The 18,414-nt window shown below is 41.2% G+C and overlaps 1 protein-coding gene across 2 annotated transcripts in view; it reads right to left on the bottom strand.

The window, feature by feature from the left end:
* SPATA5 (spermatogenesis associated 5) overlaps positions 1–18,414 on the bottom strand; it is a 166,649-nt gene that overhangs the window by 148,006 nt on the left and 229 nt on the right. For both annotated transcript variants that reach the window (XR_004240207.1, XM_032109156.1), the window contains exons 2-9: positions 17,878–18,002; positions 17,183–17,340; positions 15,948–16,006; positions 15,138–15,755; positions 12,921–13,050; positions 12,227–12,283; positions 11,399–11,522; positions 9,867–10,122 (exon numbers count right to left, since the gene is read on the bottom strand). Coding sequence is in view for 1 of the 2 variants with exons in the window: in XM_032109156.1 (XP_031965047.1) it covers positions 9,867–10,122; positions 11,399–11,522; positions 12,227–12,283; positions 12,921–13,050; positions 15,138–15,755; positions 15,948–16,006; positions 17,183–17,340; positions 17,878–18,002 (1,527 nt within the window). In the remaining variant the exon portion in view is untranslated. The remainder of the gene's footprint in view (positions 1–9,866; positions 10,123–11,398; positions 11,523–12,226; positions 12,284–12,920; positions 13,051–15,137; positions 15,756–15,947; positions 16,007–17,182; positions 17,341–17,877; positions 18,003–18,414) is intronic.

Here is an 18,414-nt window from a genome sequence, read left to right on the forward strand (position 1 = left end):
AGACTCTTTGGGGTGGAAGCAGGCACTGGGGTTCAGTCTTATATTTTCTTTCAGGGCAGTCAATTCACACAGGAATCTCAGTTTAAAAAAATGCAAGTAAATAACATCACATGAAATTAAGGCCTAGAGAAAGCAAGTTATTGATAAAGATATCTGCTCATTTCTATACCTATCTGCTCCACCAAGTGCCAGTGTAGCCCAACACTCTTTGATGCATTTTTAATGTGTCATGGTTATCTTTTTTTCCATGACATGAGTAAGTCTTAAAACCAAGCACACTTATTTTAAAAATTGAGAGAGAACAGCAAATAAAAATGCCCAAGGATACCAGTGCTCTTAAGGTTTGTTACTGCCAGTGCTACGAGGAGTATGAGTGAAATTTTAGTCCTCAGCAGTGGATTTGAAAGGCAACAGCCTTGATCCAGAACAGGAATAAAGAGGTCACAGCTTTCCAAACAAAGCCGGAATTCATTTCAGCATGTGCACGCACACGCCACCGCACAGGTCAGCATTTAATTGAAACAATGTTTTACATTAAAACAATAATAAAAAACAGATTGAAAAAGAAAGAATGATTCTTCCTGTTTCCTCCTGTTATCATAATCATTCTTTCCTGCACTTCAGATTGACCTCTAACAAGAGGGGCGGGGAGGGGGAGCCTCAGTAACAGGAGAAAGATACAGCCAGTGGCTTGCCAGAGGCAGGAAAACACATCCTTGTCTCAAGACGCTGAAAGATGGATTTAACGTAAGGCAATGCAGGGTAGGATGCAAACCCTGCTGCCAGAAGCAGTGCAGAGGCAAACGAGGTGGAACCCTACAGCAAACCCACGTTCATCCCTACACAAGTTACAATGCAGATACAAACAGGAACTCCTCAGAAAACATCAGGCATCTCCTGGATGTCTTTCACGTGGGAATGTTTTGGGTTGAGCATAATGTCATTGCTGTGAACTGACTCTGAGCACAGCACCTGTTGCAGCTCTGCTTGCTCCTTTTCAGACATTACTCCCTTCTTAAGGGCTAATGAGTATCAATGATCCTTTTGGCAGTGCCGGGGGGGGGGGGCTCAGAAGTCGGCAAGTGGGTTTTCCCTGTTTTATTCCAGTCCTGCATGGGGGGAGGAAGGACTGAGATGCAGTTATCCTGCTGAAGGGTCAGTGGGACTGTTCACACAGGCACAGGATACCTATATCTATCACAGGGCTAGTGAACAACACTGATCCTCAGTGAAGTAGAAATGGAAAATCCTGGTTAAAAAAAAAATAAAAAGGAAAAGAAAAGAAAGCAGCATAATAAGGCATGCATGATTACAAACAATGGAAAATAAACAGTTTGTTCCAGCCCAGCAACAGTGTGCTCACCAACTCATCCTGTCTGTCTAGAACAGAGGAAACCAAGTGGACAGAGGGGAAAAAACCCAGCAGAATGCCCTGTCCTGGTATGGATGGTACCAAGCTATGCACAACGTCGATAGCATTGTTTGCCTGTAAGATTTTCTTGCTCATAGCTTGGCTAAGTTTTGGCACATTAGGTCATAATAACAAATATCTGAGCCTAAAAAAAGACCATACGACACTGCTGTATTTGTCAGAGTCTGTGTATAATTATACACCACTGTAAATAATAGGAAGCAGCCACTCAGAATGACCAACATATGTACTTTAGGTTTCCAAAACAGAATATATATACAACACTTGAGGAAATAAACTGAACCAAACAAAATTGTTACTCGTGCATCTTTTACTGCCCATTAGCTATTCCTTTTGCAAATCCATCCTGTCTGGACTTACTCTACCAGAATCCCAATACCAGAATTTGTAAGTAGCTTCAAAGAAATTATTATCTTCTTGTAAAGTTGTTTACATAAGAACATGTTTCTTCCTTCTCTGCTAATCTGGCATTTCCCTCCCAAATTCTTCTGGACAAACCCAGAAGACACACACTATTTCTCCTTGACAGTGACAGCTGTCAGACCCAATGTGATCCTCTACCACCTGGCTGGCAGTGGAACACTCAACAGAGGGGCATGGATGGGTAAGATCCCAGCTTTCTTATGGCACTGGAGGGCGTATCTTCCTCTACTTCTAGATCTTTACATACTACACTTCAAAATTTAATAGGTTTATGCACAGAAAAAGCATTTCATATAACTTAAAGTCAGTTTATAAATATATTTTAAACTTTCTTTTTTAATTTAACCTGTACATAAAATTCATGCTTATTTGGGGAAAAAAAAAATATCAGGAAGCATAAACCTTGACTTTTGCTCTCAAAAGCATACTCTGCAATCTGTCTTTAGCTGCCAGAGCTATATGGGAAAAATCCCTGAAGAACTTTCATGCACTGTTTGCACAGGAAAGATAATGCCCTTAAATCCCTTGTAACCATAGCATTACAAATTCACTGGGCTAACCTGAGCACTAACCTACTATAGGGATTATATCCATGATTTATAGTCCTTCCTCAAGGGCCCTGGCATTTGCTGGAACATGTCTGTGGAGCTCCCTGAAAGCTGCTGAGAGGTGTGATGAGAGGGGAAGGAAGGGAGGAAGGAAGGAAGAACTACATTTTCAGAACTTCTTTCGTAGAGGAAAGAGTTTATTCACAGATCAAGTACACACGTCATTTATCCCAACACCGTGACAACAGAGGGAAATAAGGAATACCAGACTGCCTGTTCCAAGCCTGCTCCCAGACATAACTGTACCTGCGCTAAGGGTGGTCACACATGCGTGAGGAGAAAAACAAGGACTGCCAGGCTACCAGAGCAGCAAGGGCAGAAAGACAAGAAGCAAAAGAGTTAATGGCTAAATGCCCAGTCTAATTGTAATTAGGAATGTTGGCAAGGGATACAGCTAAAAATTAAAGTCAGGAGACTTATAAAAACTCTGCCTGAAAACCTTTAAGCTCTGTCCCCCAATAGTAGCTAATCATTCTACGTACAAATGCCTACTGCTAACTCCATTGCCACACAAGTAGTATAATTTCTTCCATACCACTCAAGCTGCAGAAGCAAGAACACGGTGCCTTATCAGCCAAGAAGGTTCATTTAAAGTATTAGCTACAGTTATTGATCAACTCTTCTGAAAAATAATCCTTATTTCCTGCTTATATAAATATCAGCAGACAGAATGGGATGTGCTTTAAACAGATTATTAAGTACTCAACCCACAACTGTGTGCATGAGGTCAGCAATCCCATCATCCAATTAGCTGCAAGTTTTGGATAAACACACACTTAAAATGAGTTATGATGAAAACCAAAAGTTCACATGCCCTGACTGCAGTCAGTGCAATGTTCCTCATGCAAAAACAAAAATCAAGTACCATGAGAAAACAAACAAAAAAAATGGGCAAAGACTTTCTACAAGAAAAAAATAACTCCAAAAACCAACACAACATGCACCAGCATTGCTTCGGAGAGGCAGCAGCCACACGTAGCCACTTCTGCACAAAAGCCACCACTCTGAGCTGCTGCTCGAAGAAGCAATCCCAAAACACGTGTTCCAATCAGAGGCCAAAAAAGCCACACTGCTTTGCTATGTGTGTGTGCAAGAAAGGGCCCATTTACTGCCAAGCTGCTCAGCCAATTGCTTTGGTTTAGAAACACCCTCTGCTTCATGGACCCAACTTCAACACCACAGAATGCAGCATTAACTTAAAACTCACGGACACTGAAGATGGGGATTGGAGTTTCTTGCTCTCCTTACACCATAAATTAGAATGATGGAACACAAAGTCAGAAAACTCAGTTGTCCCAGTCCAAAAATTCATTTGTAGCTTTACTTTTGTATTATGTCTGTGCTTTTCAGTGTATTTCAAAATCCAATATTCTGTCCTTTCTGCAAAAATTTCATAACACATTTTTTTTTTGTATTGACCATCTGACTAGATATGTTATTAATATTCCCCAAACTCCCACATCTTCTACATGACCTTTTCACAAAAAGGCAAGCAGCCTTTCCCACCTCATTTTGAGTGTCACATGGGAACCAGTACTCAGTTAGACAATGCAATAGCGGATTGTTTGCAACAGCATAGCTTCAATATTTGTCCCTGCTACTACTAAATAAGTAACAACACAGACATGGTATTTTCAGTCACTTTCCATAAGGGAATAAAATAATTACAGCGTGTCAAGCAGCGCTTCCCCTTTCAAATCTGTAACTGCAGTCAGTTAATTTGAAAGCAAAGCAAAACCACCCTGCGAAACAAACAAGCCCATTGCCTTGGTCATCAACTGCCTCTGTCAAAATCTGCATTTTCAACAGTGTCTCAAACCCACGTTGCTACATTTAGGATTACAATCCAAAAAAAATATCCACATTTGTTGCACACCCCCAGTAGAACCCGGGTGCAGACCGTGCTGGGAAAGGTTCAGACTGAATTTTTATGGCTTAAAGAAAGGAGGGATATTCTTGATGCCCTAACACTGGGCTGTTTCATCAGGACTGTGCCTGAGCTGAAAGGAAGAGCTCGATTGGAGATAGGAGGCTGGGAAGGCACGGATTGAAGGCAGCGTTTGTCTGGTTGAAAGAGCAGTCAGGGGCTGCTCCTCGGGGTGCACAGAGCCTCACTGTTAATCACATTAGCCCACACGGCTCATGTTTCCTGCAGGTGGCCAGGCTACCACAACTGCAGGAGCTGGGGGGAAACTACATAGGTCTAACAAAGAGACATTCCTGGGCTTCAGGGCAATTCACTTCCCTGTCAATTACAGGAAAAACAGAAAAATTCTAAGAGACAGTCCTTCAGTTATTATTGGTTTTCAATTCTTACTTTTAATGCAAGGGGATTGCAGAAATTCTGTTTCAGGGTGTAGAAGATACAGCAGGAAGTTTCTCAGCTCCAACAAAAAGCCAGGTACAGTATCCTCCTAAATAAATTACACCTTTACAGATCTGCTATCCACATAAAATCAATATACAGAGCTATAGATTAAGCAACATAAAGCCTCTCCATCCTGTATTATTCATCAGAATGCAGGGGTAATTAAAGGGGCAAATGAACAGCACAGACAATAAGATCTCCAAACAACAGGTCTCAAAATTATGAGAACAAGACAACAGACCATTATGACATGCCTATGCAAGTGGCTTCACAGATTCAGGAGAGTCATGCTGACTCATTCTGGTCAAAGATGCATCTTAATCCCTTATTTCTCTACGATTTTTTTTTTTTTTTGGTAACAGACATCTTAAACCAGTAAACCATTCTAATCCTAAAGGCTAAGCAGGGTGACACCTTTTCCAGGCAATTTAAAAACTTCTGATGCAAAACAAAGCCACCAGTGCCTCTTTTACAGAAGTCTCAAAGTCTCAGTGGTTGCAGCATCCTTACTGGAAGCAAATCAATGTTCTTGCCAGAAAGACCACTATTTAAACAAAGCCATTTGTTCTTCCTCTCCTCATGATGCTATCTTATCACAGCCCAAGTGTTTTATATCAGCACACTGAAATGATGTGTAATGAACAAGGATGTTCAAGATAAATTCTAAGAGTCACAAAGCAAATACTTCCTTTCTCTGTAAACAATATGACTGAGCCCACTCCTTGAAGAAATCAAGCTATATTTATATTCACCCTCTTGAAATGCTACAGGCAGCCATAGAAGGATAAGTTTATAATAAATTGCTATATTTGGAAACCTTTGTTGCTAAGCATCTTCTAACGTTCAGTACAGTTTATACCATTCATGTCCCTGCTACATAATTAACATTTCATATGTTTTGGTTTTTTTTAAAAAGAAGTACAGTGCTTATCTTTGCCAATAAATTAAAACCATTATAAATTTTTTTGGGAATTAATAAAAGACCACGTGGCAAATTAAATAAAGGAGAAGCAACAAGATCTCAAGGGCATACAAACACTGACATTACATGCAAGGATATGGCAGTCTATCTCCTATACACTCCTCTGCTTGAGATAAAATAATTCAGAAGGCAGCTGTTCACACTAAAACCAGTCTACTAAATAATTTAGGATACAGTAGACCTCTTCCAGCCTGAAGAATATGACTTTCTCAGCTACACACATAACTAAGCCCTTTTCTTGTCAAGAATTCTCTGTGTGTGAATCCCTTGGATGGTACCCAAATCCTCAGGAGTCTACCAAGAGTAGCACACTGCAAGTTGATGTCCATGGGATGTGGCCCAGTGCCTAACGTGAAATCTGCAGGTTTTCCACACTTGGCTGTTAACTTCGTGAAAGCATCAGCTAATTGTGGAAATCACAGCAAATCTTAATATCTCCAGTGCAGTCACTACAGATACTCTAACCTTGGACATGTAGATACCCTATAAAAATCCCAGTTTTGTGGTTTCATTTTTTGAGAGGCTAGAACTGTATCTTCAGTGGAGGAAAAGGAGAAAAATCCACCAATACTTTAAAAATTCAGCAGATAAAATAAAAACACTCTTAGTTGATTATTATAAGCACATCTCCATATAAAGGTGCCACACGTTTTGGCCATAATGCCCTGTTTGGGAAAGTCCAGCTCCCACTGCACAGATTCTCCAAGTCTCTTGTCCACTTTTCCTCTACCTGCCCATCCCTGCATACACCACACCACAATTCTGTACACACCATAGACACGGGGGCCTGGAAACATTCAGCACAAAATGGACATTACAGGCCCCAAAACTTCTTCAAAATTCCCGTGAAAATGCAGAGTTGCTGAACAGAACACAAAACTTGCCTGTCTGACCGCAGCAGTACCACTAAGCAAATCCTGCACTGGAAAACAAACAACTTCTGCCAAAAAACCAGATGGAATATGTTTAATTCTATAATGGTTATTTACTTTTCATTAACAAATAGTCTTCAGAATTATATAGAAGGCAAACATCAAAGCTTTTACAATGAAGTATCTCAGGAAACCTAACTAGAGATGCAAAAGCCCTACAAATGCTACATTTACCATGTTACATTAATTACTACACCCTTGGTTTATATAAGCAGTATATACACAATATATGTGTTAAAAAAACAGAGTTGAAGTAGAAAGATAAGGAAAGATGAGTCCTCTGGAAAATGATCTAAACTTTGTATTAAGAATATAAACATATTTAGCTTGCAATCTTTCAGTCTCTCCAGCCACAAACCCAAGGATATAAATGGGGTATGCAGGACTTGAGAGTCTCCCACAGACCACAACAGAAATACAGTCAGCAAGCAACAGTAATCCTGTGCCAAAAACTGAACATGTATTCCTGAGTTCTGAAATCCTTCTTCTAAGCTAGTTTCCACATTTCACCTGTACTTACACACACATCAAGTCTGAATGTGGCACAAATAATCTTGAAATTTGTGAAAGAATTCTTAGCTCAGACAGTGCCTAAATACAAAGCATTTTGGATATTTAGAAATGTGCATTAGTCACATTAACTATATGTTTATACCATGTTTTATGCTGTGATGTAGACATATATATGAAATATGTTCAATCCTAAGCCCTACATCACCAAAAAGGTTATTGACAAACTGGAGGCAGTTCAGAGAAAATCAACACAATTTCTCGGAAGGCAGGAAGAACTTATTTATGAGAAAAGATTAAAAGAGCTAAATATTTATAGTTTGGTCCAGTAATGAATGAGGAGGTAGGGGACATGAGACCAGCCTAGAGATATCTGAAGGGTGTAAACACTAAGGAGGGAGAGCAAACGTGTTGTACAAGGATGTAAATAGAAATAATGGGATAAAACTAAACAAGGAAAACTTAGGCTGAATATCAGAGAGCATTCCTGGGCAGCAAGCTAGCTTGGCCCACAGCAGAGTTTCTGAAGTGAAGCAATAGAAGGCCACGCATCTTGGAACAACACAAAAAACTAGACAAAACACTGGAAAATTTTCCATATGAAGGAATCTTGCTCTACTGAGAAGAAATAGTAGATTATAAAAGTCTTTGCTAAGTTTAACTCCAGTGAAAGCAGTAATATTTTACCAGGTGTTGAAAATGCAATATAAAAAACAGATAAAAAGCTTAATTGGAAAAAAAACTAGACTCCAACTAAGAACGTTCCTTAATGATGAGCAACTTAACTTCAGTTTATGTAATAGCTCGACTGACTCATGCTTCTGCAACTTCTTCAAGAGGAAAAATTCACGTGGCCTGCAAGGAGTTAAGGGCGCTGGACTGTATTTTCCCCAGCAGAGGTCACCCCGCGTTAACAAACGACAGGGAAATTTAACAGCATGGAGTCAAACTTGAGCAAAGAAGAGCAATAGGAAGAAGATATCCTCCTTCCCTCATTCCCACCACTGGCTTTGGATGCAAAGCTCCCGGATAACACCACGTCCTGCAATCAGCCACAGGTAGATGCCCAAAGTTTTTTACCTACATAGTGTTCAACCTGCACAACATTCCAAATTTATTTTCTAAGAGGTCCTCATGAAGTGGGTAAATATAATCTATTTACAGCTGGATTATGAAGTGTCCAGAATCCATCTGCGCATGCACGAGTAAAGCCTCAGCTGGGTCATGTTTGGAATTGAAACCACAACACTTCTCACTGAGAACTTTAGATTACATTAGTTAAGTGTTTACTATGCAAGTACTGAGACACAGGCAGACTGACAGGCTTCCAAAAACACAGGGGAAGGAAAATAAGAAGGGAGTTTATCTTTTTTTAAAACAAATATATATAAGCAGGAAAAAATAATAATGTTTTCTAATTTAAAACAGAGCTTAAAACACAACTGAAGCCGAGAGAAGAGCACTGTAAAACAAATTGTGTTCATGTATTTCTTTTCTTCTTGATCCATAAAAACTCCAAAAATTCATATTTGAGAACTATCCCTCAAAAATTCTGGAAGCTGGCAAGTAAAATCCTTGCTGTTCCAGGTGCCATCACCCCTAATAAAACATCTGTCATCTTCGCAGTCAATTCCAATGCAAGAATTATCCATGCTCTGTGCCACTGCCAGAGGAAGCTGTCCCAGTGCCAAAGGAAATAAAAGTAACCAGCGCATGCAGCAAACTTGCTTGTGAACCACAAGGGAGCAAACAGGCACAAGCAGAGCTGGAGAGTCATATTTTGACTCTGCTGTTTTACAGGGCTGCTCATGGGCAGATTTAAGCTCCAACACTTAAAACAGTGCAGACGCATTCTAGCAAAACCTAGGAACTGATAGAGCGTACTTGCAAAATTTCATCCAATGAAAACAGAAGTGAACTCATGCTGAAGCATTCCCTGGAACATAGTGAACCCTGGCTGCATGATGCATGGATAATTCTTCAGGGCTATGCCCGTTCCCAAGGCCAAGGGCCACGTTCCAGCTCCTGGCTCAGGGTGTGCTCTGCAGCTCTCTCAGCTCTGCTGCACAATCTGAGCCAGGTGCACACAGCACCCTCGCCCCTGCAAGGAGCTCCTCACCTGCAGGAAATGGAATACGGGCACAAAATATGGAAGGGAGACACAAGAAACACCACTGAGGCACACAGCTTCCACATCCTGGAAACACAGACCTGCAGGGCAAGCTGTGCAGCCAGAGTGACTTAGGATTTTTGTGTGCAAGGCTAGAGAGTAGAAAAACTCTTCAGGATGTTAGCTAACTCCCAAAACCATTGGTTTACTGAGAGAGAGCAAGCTGTCTAGTATCCTAAAAATGGCATAGGGGATTCCCCAGGGTTATTGATAGTAACACTGGATTTTAAAAGTTATTAATATTCAAAGAATTTTTCTGATCTGCCCAGCAGTAGACTGGTGTTCCTCAGATCTCATACCTGGCTGTCTTGTCTTTGACACAAAAATTAATAAAACCTTGTTTTTTCAAAAGCCATTAGTACAGACTGTGGATTTTTTTTTTCCCTTAATAAAGACATTAACAGTAAAGTAATACCCTAAATAAGATAAACAAAGTCTTACCTGCTTCCTTGCACAAGGCTGCCAAGTCTGCACCCACATAACCATGTGCACTGTCAGCCAGCTGTGCCAACTGCTCTGCTGTGAGCGAATGGGGAACCTTCTTGAGAAGCTTCAGGAGTATGTCCAGACGGTCCTGGGCATTGGGAATTCCAATTTCTATCTCCTTATCGAAACGCCCTGGCCTGCGCAGTGCTGCATCCAGGGCATGAGGGCGATTGGTGGCCCCAAGGACCAACAGCTGCCCTTCACTGCCTTCCTGGAGGCATCAAACAGTGCAAGATACTATTTTAAAAATACAATTAAGTGTCACACAGCTTATAAACATACTTCTTGCTTACTTTTCCAGCTATTACGCACACTAAAATCCTAGTGCTGGCTCTAAAGGAATAAAACAAGCTTTTCAGAATACGTACGCCAAAAGTGAACCCAACCAACCCATCCCCAACTGCAATTTAGCAATCCTACAGGCTACATGCATGTACAGATAGTACAAGAGACACTCCCACTTTAATCCCCAATAATCTGCTTTCCTGAATCAGAAAGTAAGAACCAAGGAGAGAAAAATAAGTGTTTGAGCTAAAATGCAGCGCTGGCACAAGAACAGAATGGTATTAGCAGACCTTGAAATAAACAAGGCTGGGAAACAAATCAGTTCAGGTATCAAACCCAGCAAAGACAGGAGGTTATAAAGCTTCCTGTAGGTCCAGTAGGAAAAGCAAGGTCAAAAATCCTAATCAATTTCCTCAAGCTCTGCTTTTTCACTTCTACAGCGGGGCAGGATCAGCTAGGAGGTCTCTTGTAATGTCATACTCTTTTTGTGAATGAAGCACTTTTCCCAGGAAGAATATCCATTAGCCTTTGCCACCAGAAAATATGTTCTGCCGGTGAACAATTCCAGACTGGGCAACTCAAACTGCCATGCAGGGAAATAATGAGAAACTTGCAGATTATATAAACAGAAGAAATTTATTTTCATAATCTGGACAGAGTTCTTTCATCTTTCCTGCTAATAATCATAAAATAATAGATGAGAGATTGCCAAACTTTATGTGCTTAATCCATAATTTACTCAAGTCAATTAAATTTACTGTTTCTTTATTAGGCTTTTGTTTATGCCCTACATACTGCTCTGGCAATCTTGAAATAGTTGCTGTTGCCTTTAATCATGCAGCCTACATATGACCAGAAGTATTTGGATGACTTTGACTTCAGAGCAATTAAAAATACCTGGTTTAGTTCAGTGATGGGCTATCACTGAAATTTCAGTTTGATCTCCAAAACTACAAGAGGGAGAGAAGGCAAAGGAAAGGCAGTGAATGGAAGAAACCTACTTTCTTTTAAACTCACAGTTATCGTTCCTCTCCTACATCCTCTGCTTAGCATCCAAAAAAGCATTAGATTACTCTATAAAGTCTGACCTGTCTTCTTTCCCCACAAGTGATACATCTAATATTGGCTCCCCCTGTAGAAGAAATACTATTTTGTTCAGCGATTGCCCATGCACATTATTTGCCTCAACAGAGTTGACTTACTGAGCCAATGCCATCCATTAATGTCAGCAATGAAGCAACAACTCTCTTTTCCACTTCATTCTGAGCCCCTTCTCTCTTTGGACAGAGTGCATCCAACTCATCTATAAATATAATTGAGGGGCAACTGGAGGGAAAAAAAATAAAGGGAAAAAAGAAGTTAAGGTGCTTGGGAAGATTTAAAGCACTCAAGCAGAGCAAAGCTGTTCACGGAAAATGTCCAGTTCCTACAAAAACTAACAAGCATCCCACTCCTTTAGAAAGGTAACTGGAAGTCTCAGTCCTGAATACAGTGTAACTCAAAGAGAAAACTAAAATGAATAATATATTAGACAACTAAACCCTTCAGTATGCCATAGTCTTTTGCTAATGTACTATGAACACCAACCACATGGAAGTCTAAAGCCTGCCTTAGCCAGATCTAATAAACTTGGGCAAGATACCACCAGAGGCATGCTATATCCAGTACCAACACTAATCCATTTGGAGCTGGCCTTCAGAAACTAGAGAGGAAAATCTGGATCCAGGTGAAACTCTGGCTCATGCCTCCATCTGTTGAAACAAGCACGCGATGCACTAACAACACAGGTCGAACGATCTGGCACCATCCCTAACATACCCTTAAAAAAGGGCAGTATCCAAAAGGATTAACAGGCATCCTAGAGTTTCACTGCTTTCCTCCTAGCTAAGCTCTACATAAACAAATTTATTTCCTTTTAAAAACCACTGGATGAAAAAAGTCACAATTCAAAGATTCTTGCAAATATTTTTCTTTTAAAAACATTAAGGCTGGAACTGATACCACAGATAAAATTCTCCAAAGGAACGTACCGGAGAGAAGCCTCAGCGAATATCTGACGTAACCGCGACTCAGACTCCCCATAAAACCTGTGAGAATTAAAATATTTTAATAAAGAACATGGGGGTTTTTTTTTTCCAGACAACTTGGAAAATTACTGCTCATGAGTCACAAAAAGCCGTAGCGCACACTTTTAAAGACCTGAAGTCCAGGCAAATCTACAGTAATCTTTATTTCCACAAGGACAGGAAACTAAGGTGAAATGGGGCACAGACAAAGTTAGAATCATCTAGTAACTAGAAAACAAATTAAAGAGAACTGCTTCTCTTCCGTGTGAGAAACAATTTTATTTACATTTTTGAAGAACAACAAAAAATTACTTCTCTGGATGCATCAGTCTATGCAGTATCACCTTAATTGCAAATATGCTCTGACAAGTTCCTCTTCTTGTTGCAGAACAAACCTACATGCAACTGCAGATGCAGTTTTAATCCCCTCTTTAATTCAGTCCATGCCTTACACAAATTTCCTGGCCAAGTCCAATAAACCTCTTTTAATATGAGAAACACAAGCCCTACTTGAGAGAATCCTTCCCCATTTGTTTTTGACTCTTTTGGGCAGATAACCCATAGCAAATACTACATCTCTCCACAATGGATAGATGCCAGGGCATATTTTGTGCTACTATATATACAGAATTTATGAACATAAAGAGGATGGACTTACTTGCTTATTATTTCAGGGCCATTAATAACAGTAACATGAGCGCCGACCTCGTTTGCGATGGCCTTGGCAATCATGGTCTTCCCAGTTCCTGGAGGGCCATAGAGCAGCACTCCTCGAGGAGGAGGGATCCCTTTGGATAAGCACACGCAGACAAACAGAGAAAGGAAGTTACTGGTGATGAATGCCAGACTCAGCCTGCATTTGCACATTTCACTGTCCCCGTTATTACCAATAATAACTTGACCTCAGCGTTAATTCCTGTAACAGATATGCCATTATGATGAAATTGTGGGCTTCCAGGGAAAAGATCACTCTTAAATGGGACATCCATCCAATTTTTCAATGTCCAAAAGACTCTATTTAAAAAGCACCTGTTTAATTCATTATATTTTTCAGTAGTTCATTATAAATCTTCCCCATGTGTTCTCAAAAAAATTGCGAGACTGAGTACCTAACACCCATGAATACACTTTAAGCTATGCATGACTCTTACAGTGTCATTATATCAAATTTCCCACATCAGAAAACCGCTTCTCTTCAACACTCCAGAAAGTTCTAGAAATACTGTGAGGCTTGATTTAAGAATGCTTGCAAGATGATGAAAAAACACATTAAAAGGGTGAATTTGCCTATTTAATGGCACATGTTAAGAGCCAAAGAGACAGAACATAAGAGACTTTGGAAGAACAAGGTACTGCTGTGTACAGTTGAAGCTGGATGGAAATTACAGGTAAACTGCAAGAAACACTATTATGATCCCAGGTAAAGAGCCCACCAAAAATAGTTTCAGACCAGCAAAGCCAAATTAAACTGGCACAAAAGCCAAAAACAGAAGTTGAAAAATTAGAAAGCAAAAAGCAGACACAAATATTTGACAAAGGCCTGACCCCAGCACATAAGATATTGGTGTAACATAAACAAAGAAATATCAGGTGGGACTGAGAATCAGGGAATGATGCCTTACGGGCAAGCCACAAGCCTGAACCTTAGAAACTAATACACTAGAAAAGAGAAAAAAATTATCTGCTGACTGACAAAGGATAAAGTGAAAAGCATCTCTACAGACAGGTTCCCTCACCAGCACATTAAAGCACGTGCTGCTCCCTCCTGTGGCGTTTCTGGCACTGGCAAGACACGGGGCTGTGGAACCACAGGCTCACCTCAGCTCCAGCCTTGCCGCCCGTGAGCAGACAAGGACTCCCAACGTTTGGAGAGGGGCTAAAGGTTTGTAACTCCTGAGAAAACATCATCAGCCATCATGTAATTAGTAGAGAATCTGCTTAAGCTTTAGGGACTAGGTATGAAGAACACTCATGACGAAGCAAACTCTGCTGCCACAAAACCATGTGGTGATGCTGGGGTTGGACCAAATGAGCTGGACCGCTCGTGGATGCCTCACACCACCCCACTGACACCTGTGGATCATGGCCAGGAAACAGCCACCTGTGTGCTATAGAAACTGTCCCAGCTGAAATCACCTCCTCTCTGAAGCACGTGTGGGGGAAGAGGTTACAGAGAGAAATAAAAGGCCTCCAAGGCATGGTATTAAAGAAATATTTATAGGTAAAAGGCCCTGTCTCACAGTAATGCACACCTAAACAAGGTACACAGCCCTTTGTGATAAATACACAGCACAGAGTCGCAAATATCCTTTAAGTTTTCATATATATTAGCTATAACTTTATGTATGGCAACAGTAATTGTCTTTGGTTTTCCGCCCTGTAATTCCATACTAAACACACTCAGCAGTTTGAGTAAAAAGCCTCAAAGACCTCCTTAAAATTTGCAGGAACACACAGGGATAAAAATAGCAGAAGAATTAATCTGAGTTCTTCTCCATTTAAAGGATATGATTAACTGACTACCAACACAAATTTTTAGGACAACACAAACAATTGCACCTTCCAAATGTCCAAGTACAGAAGTCTTTCCTATGTGCTACAAATTCTGCTCATGCATGCTGGAATTTCAGTACAGACACATATTTCTTCCCTGATCAACTATTTTTCACATAGGCTAGCCATAACATCTTCACAGTATCCATACAGTGTAATTATAAAGCAGTTTGACATTGTTTGGACACACAAGTTTACCAGATCAGTGTTACATAAAATTCATTTAAGTGCATAATCCTGGAGCAATTAGTGTTTAAAAAAAAAAAAAAAGTCACATTATAAAAGAAAGTTAATGAAGAAAGCCATTTCTCAGGCATCATACCGTAACTCTTGAACAATTCAGGTTGCTTCAAGGGCAGTTCAACAGTTTCTCTAATAGTTCTGAGCTGGCCACTTAAGCCTCCTATCATGTCATAGGTGACCCGGGACTCACACTCGCCATCCTCTGCTACACTGGTCCTTGGTTCTATAAAATTGATTTTAGTTCTTGAAGAAATGAAGTAAAAACAATCTGTATTGCTCATTGCTCCAATTTTGCCAGTTAGTGGGAGTCCCTCAGCACTGGCTTTCCCAGCCACCTCCAGATCCTGGATGAGGTCTGCACCATCTCCCGTGCTGAAAGTTTTGTCTCCCTGCCCAGAGTCTGGACCGCTGGGTGCGACTGGTGAGCCTGGATCCACGGCTTTGCTCGGGGTGCTCATGGAGGCAACCCCTGGACTATCACCGATGTCCATCCTGCCGAGCTGTAAGGACAAATCTAAGGCACTGCTCTCCAAATCAGATCTCTCAAGGTCTGGCTCATTGGAATCACCGGGAATGACACTGCCCTGTGCAATCAGCTCTGCACCATCACTCCCCTTCACTTTCATCACCACAATGTTGCAAAGTTTGCCATAGTAAGTGAAAGCCAAAAGGTTTCCTGGTAGGACTATTTTCCCATCTATGAGAAGACAAAAGAAGAAAAAAAGACAAAGATGACAACATTTCAATCTACAAAGTGTGAATAAAGTAACATCCCCCATTTTGCCATAAGCCCCTGATTAAGAACACAAAGGGAAAATGTTTGCTCTTGTATCCAGAACTTGATGATTTACTACAAAAATTCTCAAAAGAGAAGCAGCAAAACTCATACCAAGGTTCCTCAGCAGGCACACAGACATTTCCTCAGCATTAACGGTGGCATCTTTGTCCCTGTGGTAGGAAGGGAAAAAGTTGGTTTTCCGAGCACTTAAAAACCAAACCAGAGTCCACAGCACTTCGCAGTCTTCATATCATATGGACTTAACCCCGAAGATATTAGACACATAGTAACACAAGAAGTGTATCTATGTAATCTGGGGCTACTTTTGTCAAACAAAATGCTGAAATTAACAAAATCCCAAGTTACATTTATCATTTCTTAGAATTACAAATACGCAATGCAGGCTTTTCATCTCACCAGGCAGGATAATCACTGCTACGTGCACTGAATTGAGAAGAATTTAGATCAGGCAGGCCTCTTTCAGCCTTGCAAACACACATACACGACTTCTGTTGATTAAAACAGTGCCTTGAGCACTTGCATATCCACTATCAAAACACAAGTTTTCCCCACAAAGCGTTTTCTAGTCGTTTATGTAACTGGTTCTCAGATTAGACTCGCTTCATCCCTTTTGCAGATGGAAGTCCCCAATTTTTGTAAGCACTCACACCTGTACGTTGAAAAGCACCACACCAAAGGCATTTAAAGCAGATGCAGCTGCTGCAACTCAAAGCGTGAACAACGGGGGGAGCCCTAAGCCTGCAAATCAAAGCCTGTTTCCTGATTTTAACCAACAAGAAAGCAACTCTGTGGAAAACAGGTGTATTCAGTTAATTTAGAGGAGCTCTTAAAATACCATAGCCTTTCCTGATGAGTAAACACATACTCAAATATGCTGCTGGGGCCTGAAGTTAGGGATTGATTCTTTTAACTGGAAGAAAAAGCTAAATTATGCATGCAAGCACTACCCAGAGGTGTTAATTGGCAGAGAATGAACTACACCTGTAAAGCATCTAGAAACTTAGGCAGTACTTGAACAAGGGGACTTCAATTTATTCTTTCAGCAAATTATGTTCTTACTTCTTACATGAAACTATGGTTCTCTGGACATCAGGAGGAATTTCTTCATGGAAAAAAATTCTGCAACTGACTGCCTGGGAACTGTGATGTTAATTTATAAAAATATAAGTGCTAGGACACTTTCAAAAGTAACTGTAGAGTAACTTTATTTAGGACAACTATAATCAGACTCTGCAATAATCCAAATGCCCACTCTGTGACATGACAAGAGAATGAAGGGAAGTGGATGAATAAAAACTTCAACAGGGCTGTAACAAGTTCCATACCTCAACTTTACACTGACTTCCTCTGCCTGGATGACAGCACCAGTCACAGGCTGCACAGTGACAGTGTCACCTGGATTTACTTTCAGGCTCTTCTGTGTGGTTTCATCCAGCCCAATTCTCCCCCCTGGAAAGCCTGTGGTGGGCCAAGCAGTACAGACCTAGGAAGAGTTTTCAAAGCCAATACCTGTCAGTTGAGGTTTTGCTCCTCCCATTTCCAGTCAAGGTAAACAATGCTTTAATATGAAGGATTAGGTTAAAACCTGGTTCCACTGAGCAAGACACAAGTAGCATCAAGCTCTTAAGATATGATCCACAACACTTTTCAAGATGGAAGGGGTTATATTTTGCCTATAAAAGTGATAAAAGAATTTCACCAGGACTCTCTACACAATCTGAAGATGACTCAAAAGCATACACTGTGCTGACTAGAAAATACTACAAATCCATGAAAAAAGATGAGTAAATATATAACCCATATAGTCACATATGACTTATAAATTTATCGAAAAAAAAAAAAAGCAGCTGCATGGATTTTTTCCAATACTGAGAATACAGATGCAACTATAGTGTAGAAAACATAGAAGAGCATATTCACCATCTTTCTCAATGCATGATCCATGCTGGTTCTATTGAATACAATAGGAACACGCTGATAACACGAGAAAAGCACCTAAAGGGACAAGAAAGGATCTCACCTCCTGCCGCCCTTCAGCAGAGGTGAGCAGGGCCGGCCGCCCTATGCAGAGATCCGCAGATTTCATGCTGCTCAGCGACAGCTGCGCCAGCGCTCTGCGCAGCATCTTCGGGACTTTGTCATCTCCTGAAGTTTTCGGGAGGAAAGAAAAAAAAAATCATTTTTTCTCCCCTTCCTGTCAGTAAGTCCGGCGTTTCCCGTGCTCCCCGGGAAGCACAACCTCGCAGCCGTCACGGCGCCTGCCCTGAGGGGAGCGCGCGGACCCCCGTGAGGGGCTGCCGGCGGGGCTGGGAACACCGCTGGTCCCACGCTGCTCGGTACTGCCCCTTTCACCGCGATTTAGCTACCGCCGGCACCCTTCCACGGAAATAAGAGTAGGTTTCATGGGGCCTTGGACTGAGAGACCCCCCCGGTCCCGCCTTCGTGAGGCGCCGGGAGCGCTGCTGGGCAGGGACTCAGATTCAAAGGAGGCGCCCTCAGTGCGCCGGCTGAGGCAGCGGGGCTGGGGCTGCCCGTTCCCGCCACCCGTACCCCGTAC

The sequence above is a fragment of the Corvus moneduloides genome, chromosome 5 (genome assembly GCF_009650955.1).
Source record: "Corvus moneduloides isolate bCorMon1 chromosome 5, bCorMon1.pri, whole genome shotgun sequence".
In the NCBI taxonomy this organism is placed as follows: Eukaryota; Metazoa; Chordata; class Aves; order Passeriformes; family Corvidae; genus Corvus; species Corvus moneduloides.